This window comes from Carcharodon carcharias, chromosome 19, assembly GCF_017639515.1.
Source record: "Carcharodon carcharias isolate sCarCar2 chromosome 19, sCarCar2.pri, whole genome shotgun sequence".
NCBI lineage: Eukaryota > Metazoa > Chordata > Chondrichthyes > Lamniformes > Lamnidae > Carcharodon > Carcharodon carcharias.
This window is the reverse complement of record NC_054485.1, coordinates 106,633,026-106,641,524: the sequence shown is the minus strand read 5'-3', so window position 1 is coordinate 106,641,524 and position 8,499 is coordinate 106,633,026. Positions and strand designations below refer to the sequence as shown.

The following is an 8,499-nucleotide window of genomic DNA, read 5'->3' as shown; positions in this document are numbered from 1 at the left end:
AATTAAGTGTTCATTGCGTCGAGTGGTTTAGGGTAGAGGCGTAATGTCTGCAAACTAGGAGTGTAATTTGATCTGGAGACGCTGGGGGTGGGTGTGGGAGAGCGGGCAGGGTGGGGAGGATTGGGTTGTGATGCTTGGTCGAGGAGTTCCTGCATGGTAACACCCTGAAGTGTCGAGAAGGCCTCCAGCCTCCTGAGCCGCTGTGCCTGTCTGTGGCCAGTTAAGGATCCCACTCGTCGTCGTGGTGCTGGGCCGCTATAACGATCACCACTGTCAGGATGGCACAGAGTACCATGGAGGCGATCCCCACCGCAAGGCTGATGAAAGAGAAATTCCGGGCTTCACGGGAGGCGATCTCTGCCGACACCATGTCCCCACGCGCAATGGCAGCTCGCACCTGTTTCATGGAGAAAGGATGTTAGCTATGCTGCGAAGTCAACATACTGAAATCTAGCCACTAAAAGATAAATTCAGTAGGCATGGGGTGGAGGGAGAACGCACTCACTAGGGTCGCCAACTTGGGATAGAAATATTCCTGGAGGATTCATTGCCAGGCCTTCCACCACCCACTGCCTCCTGTCATTGGTCTCACCTTCCCAATTGGAAAGCGAATAGACTTTTTATGACTTAACTGGATGATTTGTGACCACCTCTGATATGTTCATAACTAATAAAGGGAAGTGTTCAAAGAAAGTGAGAAACAAAATCCACAATTCTCTTTTAATTTCCCCGCGATGATTTTTCTCCCTGGGTTTTGATCGCAGCAGTGTCCTGGAAATTATCTGCAATTCTTGAAGAGTCTAGGTTAGTCCTAACAGCCTGGCAACACCCGAGTACTCACATTAGGAGCAATGTTTCCTAATAGTTTCTGCCCTCAGAGCTTCTGGTGCAGGCTGGGAAATTCCTCACTTCAGAATTTCCCAATTGGGTTTCCCAGCACTGAGGCGGAAAATTCCAATCCACGTGGAGTGAGGGAAAGTGACGGAGTCCAAAACCAGGGGTTGTGAATATAACGAGGTTACTAATAAATCCAAGAGGGAATTCAGGGGACAGCTCTTTACTCAGAGAGTGGTGAGAGTATGGAATTTGACCACAGGGACTGGCTGAGGTGAATAACCTGAAGTATTGAGATAGGGGAAACAAGATAAACAAATGAGAGACAGAAGGGAATAGATGGATATGTTCATAAGGTGAGATAAAGTACAGTGGGCAGTAGCTCATGCAGAGCTTAGACCTATTGGGTCAAACGGCCTGATACTACTGTAAATTCTAACTAATTTATATGTTTCTCATCACCTTTTACTGACCGTCATCCCTTATTTGAGAAATGGCCGCTGTCCAGGAAATTAGATATTTCCCCTATTTCCACCACCATCCAACCCCTCCCCCCTCCCACAACAAATGAATGGACAAAGTAGATTTGAGGGGGTTGAATTGCTGAACTTCCAATTTGGATTCGATTTTGGATTTAGATCAGAGAGCGGGGAAGTTGATTAAGCTGTGAAAAAAAAATCTCCATTTGGGACCTAAGGTTTGATCAAATAGAGGCAATGAGATAAGCCTAAACCAACGCAAATCAATTAGTTAGACCTCAATTAGAATAAAGTCCAGTTCTGGTCACTATGGTACAAATGGGATCTTGCAGCTATTAAGAGAGAAACCAGAATGACTCCGAGGATGGAGGGATTGGATGATGAGGTTTATGGGCATGCCCACACTGGAAAAGAGATGGTTGCTAGGTGATGTGATTGCTGTTTTTAGGAGACGGGTTGATGTTAAACCACGGGAAGCTCTTTTGCCTTGTCTGAAACAGTCAAACCCAAGAACATGACCTGCACTCAGAAGGAGATAAATTCTAATCTAATCTGTGGAAACAGTATTTGAACAAGTGAGTGAGTGACCAATCTATGGAACAGGCCCCTAGGGAGATGATGGAAGCTGTTAATATTGATTAGTTCAAATGCAAATTAACTAGATTTCTTTCAAGAAATAACATTTGGTGATACAGTATTAAGCACTCTATGCCAATTTAAAGCCATAAATATTTTACAAAATGAGAAAAAAGACCACAGAAACACAGACAAAAATAGCTGTTAAAGTTAATTAGAATATCAAAGGTACCTTTTAATACTGTCTCTAAGCAATTTGAGTGGCTGTGACCCCAGTCACTCCTGCTCCACTCCAGATCTTAATACCACCACCTTGGTTAAAGCAATAAAATTCTGTCCACAGACTAATTTTACCTTCCAGCTGTGTAATCTCAGCCACTGCCCAGATAGTGGGAATCAGCAAGGAGTCCAAGACGTGGGGTTAACCCTCGTTTGTGGAGCTTGGAGTCAGAGGTTTGCCTTCTAGCATTATGTCATAAAATAAAAATATTATTCTTCTCAGCTTGCAATTTTCAGCGAACAGAAAACATAAGGAATAGGAGCAGGAGCAGGCCACACAGCCCATCGAACCTGCTCCACCGTTCAATACAACCATGGCTGACCTTCTGCATCAACTCACTTTCCCACCTGCTCCCTGTTTTCCCTTGATTCCCTGGGAGATCAAAAGTCTGTCTATCCCAACCATAAATATCTTCAACAATGGAGCACCCACAATCCTCTGGGGTAGAGAATTCCAACAATTCACAACCCTCTGAGTGAAGAAAGTTCTCCTCATCTCAGTCCTAAATGATCAATCCCTTATCTTGAGCATGTGACCCCTGTTTCAGATTTCCCAGTCAGGAGTAACCTCTCAATGTCCATCCTGTCAAGCCCCTTCATAATCTCCTTTCCAACCATATACACAACTCTCAGTGAGGCAGCCTGATAGGTTAATCATTGCACAGTGGACTACACAGAGATCAGCACTGCTTGCATTAATGGGCTACAGGACATTGATGGTAGCCAGCAAGCTCTGCACAGTAAGTAGCTGATCTTAGCTGTCCCATTAAAACGAGCAGCAGGCAGCCTCTTTCTTTTAGCTTGCAATGTGGAAGAAGCTGTTCGGCCTCTTAAAGATTGAATTTTACCTATTCCTAGAGGCAGGATACAGACTACCATTTGCAGAGGCTTGGCAGACAATCTTCAGCCTCCTTCGTCAGCCAGATGATTTGAGTATATATCCCACATACACTTTTCTCCGTACCAACACACACACACACACACACACACACACACACACACACACACACACACACACACACACACACACACACACACATTCACATGCACAAGCACACACCTGTTATGGTCCTAGCTGATGTTACTACTCGACAAGCCTAATCCCAGTTGGAACCCAGCTTGATAGATCCTAACTTCTTTTTATTGTTTAGATACGTGGAGAGTGGCTACTGAACAGAATCACCGAAGTCAGCTGATGAACTTTTAACAAAAGAATAAAGCATTTATTAAACAAGAAGGTGAACTATATATCCTTCACCCACAACTATGCCTTTACAGACGTGTACAGATTTGTAAGGATAACACAAGATACAAAAGCTATCTTATACTCTAAAGTCCATAGTAAGTACACAGTCCATGTAAACCACCAGGCAACCTGTGGTCAGGCACACCATACTCTAAAACCAAGTGACAGATGCCACCTCAAACAGATGTTATGGATCTCTCCTTACTGTTGTCACATGGTGAGCCAACCAGTCTCACTGAACTCCACTTTCACATGAGGATTTTCAATTTCCACTCTCCAAGAACTCATTTTGGAATCATCTTCCAAACCAACGCTTTCTCTCAGACGCCTTCCCCAAAGGTCCACCTCCAGGGTTTTGAACTCTCCTTGCGATGTTCCTCTCCCCTTAGTCGCATTGTGCATTCGAGCTTTCATCCAAGCACTCTCTCTCACTGACTCAGCTGTCAACAGTACACTACTGCTTCACAAGCCCATAGCAAAGAGTTACAGACCTTTAGTTGTCTCTTTGGACCTCTGGCCTCACACAAGCCTTTCTATTGCTTTAAATCTGCTTCCTGCAATTTTTCTTCCTTTAAGCTTGAAGCTTGGAGCTCTTCACTCTTAACTTCGCTTAACAGGACATGTTCCAGGTTTCTGACCTTCCTTGGGCTAGAAGGTCTTCTTGGGACTTTCTCCTGTTCCATTCCCCACGGTTTGGGGACTTTATTCTTTAGTTTCTTTGGCAAAACCTGCTTCTGCAGGCAACTGCTTCCAACTTCAAGCTGCTTCTTCTAGTTTTTATGTCTGTGTGTGTGCATGGGTGGGTCCTGCCTCGCTGGACCCCTGTTGCTAGGCAACAGCACAGTTTTGCCTCTTCTTGTGTTTGTTTTAACTTCCCTTAGAGTCGTAAAACTCATTAGAAATGCAGGTATACAACAGAGTTTTAGAGCTGCTGTCTCCACTCAAAATTGAACTAAATCCCAGGTTTCAACTTTTTAAAGTGAAACTAAAACTCAACTTGACCTTTTCTTAACACACAAATACAGAAATACAAATCAAATTTAAATATTAAAGACAAAACTCATTCCGAACACCCACAAATACAAAAATAGCTTACACACACACACACACACACACACGCACACACACACGCACACACACACACACATATTTCCTCCATATCTGCACTTGAGGAGATAAGCATCTCCTACAACACAATTTACATGGAGTCGGGCCAGATTTTTAAAGAGTCATGGTTCACGGCGCTTCAGGGGAATCATGAACCCTTGTCTGCACGAGGGGATCTTTCAGCCCCCTAAGCCACATTTTGCCATTCCACCCCAATCTGGTGGGCCCTCATGCCCTTTTGCCAGGCTCTGTCCTTCCACCCAATACCCATGACCCCCTATGCTTAGCTTCTACCCACCCTCATGGTCACTCATGCCCCCATGCCAAGCTCTGCCCTTCCACCCAACCCCCTTGGCCCCTCACTGCCCCATGCTGAGCTCTGTCCTTTTACTCACCAGCCATGGTCCTTCATGTCCCCTATGCCATGCTCTGCACTTCCACACCCATTGACTCACTGTACACTCTCTAGAACCAATGAACCCTATAGTGAATAGTGAGGTGTGTAAAAAAAAACTTTGAAGAAAGGTAATTCATTTATAACTTTCTCCTATGTTGACGTAAAAGCTAATAAAAGTATCAATCATCCAGGCTCTCTAAAGTATCAATAACACAAACCACAAACCCCTGAAATCATTTAACAAACATTATGAAATTGACAGCAGAGATCAGTGAGCCTAAACTGTCAATCAAACCATGTTTTCTCTGGGGGCCAGGTGTTTTCATACTCGAATGGTTGGACTCTCAGTCAAGCATACATAATGAGACTTGGCTCAAATGAAATGACCAGCTGGCAAAAAAAGAGGAAGGAAAAGTCATTAGTTGGCCTTGGGACAAGGCTATTCATCTGTGCTAGCTAGGGAGGGGACTGCAACTCAAAATCAGCATCAACAGCCACAACAGATGTTGTTCAACCCAGGAGTTACATGCACTGCAGACACAGGCCATCGTCTCCTGAGACAGATGGATGTCATTAGTTCAACATCACCCCTACACCACCATCCTCTCTAATTGTTATATGTATACCTGGTCAAGATTTGTTGTGGCATTTTCAAGATGTCCATGACGCTTCAGCAAGGGGAAAACTGCTTAATATAAAGACATGGGAGATCTGAAGCACCACTTACAATAACCCCAGTTAATATCAGACTGATGCAGTGATTCAATCAGAGACTATACAGCACACTATGGAATGGTGTCTATGTGACTTCTCCTCTAAAAGAGATGCCGATGGCACGATTTCCTCCTTAAAATGCACATTGATGGGGAACCTGATTGGGACAATAAAAACAAGACACCTAAGTGTGATAAAGTCAATCTAAAATCGGACAGTAGTGTACATTTACGGGACACCTGCTAATAGGCTACATAGGGCAGGGAGCAAGGCAGCACCAACACTCACCTGTACCGCCTTGAATATGGCAAAAATCCCAGTTGGCCAGAAACAGCACACTGTAGTCAACACTGCGATGGGTAGGTAATCGTGAGGGGGTCGCGGAGGGTTCATCATTGTGATGGATGCTGGCATCTGCTGCCCACCTGATGTGATCCCATTGTTTCCTGGGAGATACAGCCCCATATTCTGCGTAGAAGAGAAGCACAGTTTCTGATTGTTGACAGCACTCGAGACAGTCAGTCCTGGAGTTAGAGGAGCAGCGAAGGAAGTCCTAAAATTCCTGACCTTTATCCCATTGAGTCATCGGTGATTTAAATCAGTGTAAGGACAAGAGGAAGGAAATCCCCGACCTCCTTTCCCACTGAGTAATTAGTAATTCGAATCACTGTACAGACAGAAGCCCTGACATTCCTTATGCTGCAATACTGGCCATAATGTTCAAATTGTACCCTTCCAGTTCCTTCCAGAGCTGGCCCACTCAGACTTAACAGGGAAGGGCATCCAACTAGCACAGAAAATAGCACACATTCAGCACCGTGGCTACATCCCTGGTGTCTGCTTCCCCCCACAACGTGGTTGGAACATTCACCACCTATCAGCAAGGTTCCCCAGGTTTCCCTGCTTCCCATCCACAGCCAGCCTTGCCCCCACCACTACCACCTTACCACCAAACAATCCAGCTTTGGCAATAAAAGCTGGCCCTGCCAGTGACGCCCACATCCCTAGAATGAATAAATAAGGAACGTGTGAGGTAAGTAATCTTGCTCTTTCCTGCCCCTCCTTTGTTGTGACTGATACTGGCCCGGCTATTCTAATTAGTCTGTGAAATTTAAATCACAAACAAACTACAATTTCAGCAATATATCCCACAATCTCCTCGTCTAGATGTGCCTATTGCCCACAGCTTTCCCTGTGCAAAATTAATTGCATATTTATTCTTATCTTTACTTGACCTACGAGAAACACTGCACACCAACCGTGTTAAAGTCCATGTTACTACCCAATTGGCATTTCCTGCTTTCCTGTGCCATCTGAAGCCCATCGATTTAATACTCACTGTTAGGGCTAATTGTCCAAATGGAATTTCAGGCATACACATCTCCCAGTTTCATCAGTAATATTTTAAGTGGTCAAAAGAATCATACACAATCATACTTGTACTTCTAATGCCTACCTTCAGTGAGGATGAAGAGAGAGAGGGAGGAAGGTGGGAAGAAGGAAGAGAGGGATGGACGGAGGAAGGCAGAAGGATGAGGGGCAGGGAGGAGCAGTGGAAAGAAGAGAAGGAGGGAGAAACGGATGAAGGAAGGATGGCAGGAAGGAAGAAAGGAGGAAGGGAGGGAGGGAAGATGGAAAGAATTCCTATAATGTCGTTCACAAACTTAGGACATCACAAAATATTGTCCAACCAATGAAGTACTTTTGAAGTGTAGTCATTGTTGTCACGTAGGAATTGCGGCCTCCAACTTATGCACAGTAAGATCCCACAAGCAACACTGTGATAATGGGTGGTACCCTACCTGGGTCGTGGGAATCCATAAGCTCACCCAGCCTGTCAGACTAACCCCGGTTGTCTGGCATAATCATGGCTACGGTCCTAGAAGGAATGTTGACATCATGTCTATCAGACTATTACTCAGCCTCTGACTCCTTTTGTTACTTTGCATGGGAAGACATGAAGTCAGCACTAATCTCATTGATCCTGCAACGGCAGCATGTGGGATCTGTCTCACCGCAACAACCATCCCACCCTCCCTCCCCCACCTCCCCGCCACCGACACCCCCCTCCCCGCCACCCCCTGTATTAACTTTTATACAGGAGTCTTACTCACATTTGCCATTGGATAAACTGGCACGTAGGCAGCACAGGGCTGGTACTGCATGGGGTAGCCTTGGTACCCATACCCTGCTGACCCCATTGGCCCCGCTGGGTGATTTGTGGGTATGGCATACCCTTGCGATGATCCATTGAACTGTGTCTCCTGGACGAAGCCATCTGTGGCCAGTGTCATCGTGGAAGGGTGCATTGGAATAGAGTAGGCTGGCGATGTGCCGTTAGCTGAGGCCTCCTGCACTGGGTAAGGTGGAGGTGACATGGGCACTTGGTGCCCTCCATCCTGTAAGGCTTTAGGAGAGAACAAGGTTAGAATTGATAGCCCGGGTCCAGAGGAACTCTGTAGTTCATCAACATCTCTTCAATATCGTGAGATTTAACACAGCAAAACAATTGCTTTCTTTGTTCATAATTCTTTCCTTTCTCCTCTTTCTCATGCGTTCTTGTGGTGACTCATGCTGTCTCTAAGTGTGTGGACCAGTCGCCCTCTCTCACTTTGTTCATCTCATGTGTTAATCTATAGGCTAGCAGGGAGACAGAGGCACAGAGGTAACGTCAGTGGACTAGTCATCCAGAAGCTGTGAGGACAGGGGTTCAAATGACAGCTGGTGGAATTTGAAGTCAGTTGATAAATATGGAATTGCAAAGCTAGTCTCAGTAATGGTGACCATGAAACCATTGTTGATTAGCATGAAAACCCATTGGATTCATTTATGCCCTTTAGTCAGCTCTGACCTACTTGTGACTCCAG

At 45.3% G+C, this 8,499-nt stretch overlaps 1 protein-coding gene across 1 annotated transcript; it reads right to left on the bottom strand.

Moving 5' to 3' along the window:
* Nucleotides 1–220: 220 nt before the first annotated feature.
* Nucleotides 221–8,010, bottom strand: LOC121291314 (proline-rich transmembrane protein 1-like). The gene is made up of 3 exons (XM_041212386.1): nt 7,747–8,010; nt 5,921–6,100; nt 221–397 (listed from the first exon to the last, which is right to left on the bottom strand). The coding sequence occupies exons 1-3, from the start codon at nt 8,008–8,010 to the stop codon at nt 221–223; spliced, it is 621 nt and encodes a 206-aa protein (XP_041068320.1).
* Between the last annotated feature and the right edge of the window lie 489 nt (nt 8,011–8,499).

Coding starts and splice junctions, on each gene's coding strand:
- LOC121291314 (XM_041212386.1), bottom strand. CDS start 8,010: ATGTCACCTCCACCTTACCCAGTGCAGGAGGCCTCAGCTAACGGCACA. Junction 6,101..7,746: donor CAGTTTATCCAATGGCAAAT/GTGAGTAAGACT, acceptor TCTTCTACGCAG/AATATGGGGCTGTATCTCCC. Junction 398..5,920: donor CCATATTCAAGGCGGTACAG/GTGAGTGTTGGT, acceptor TCCATGAAACAG/GTGCGAGCTGCCATTGCGCG.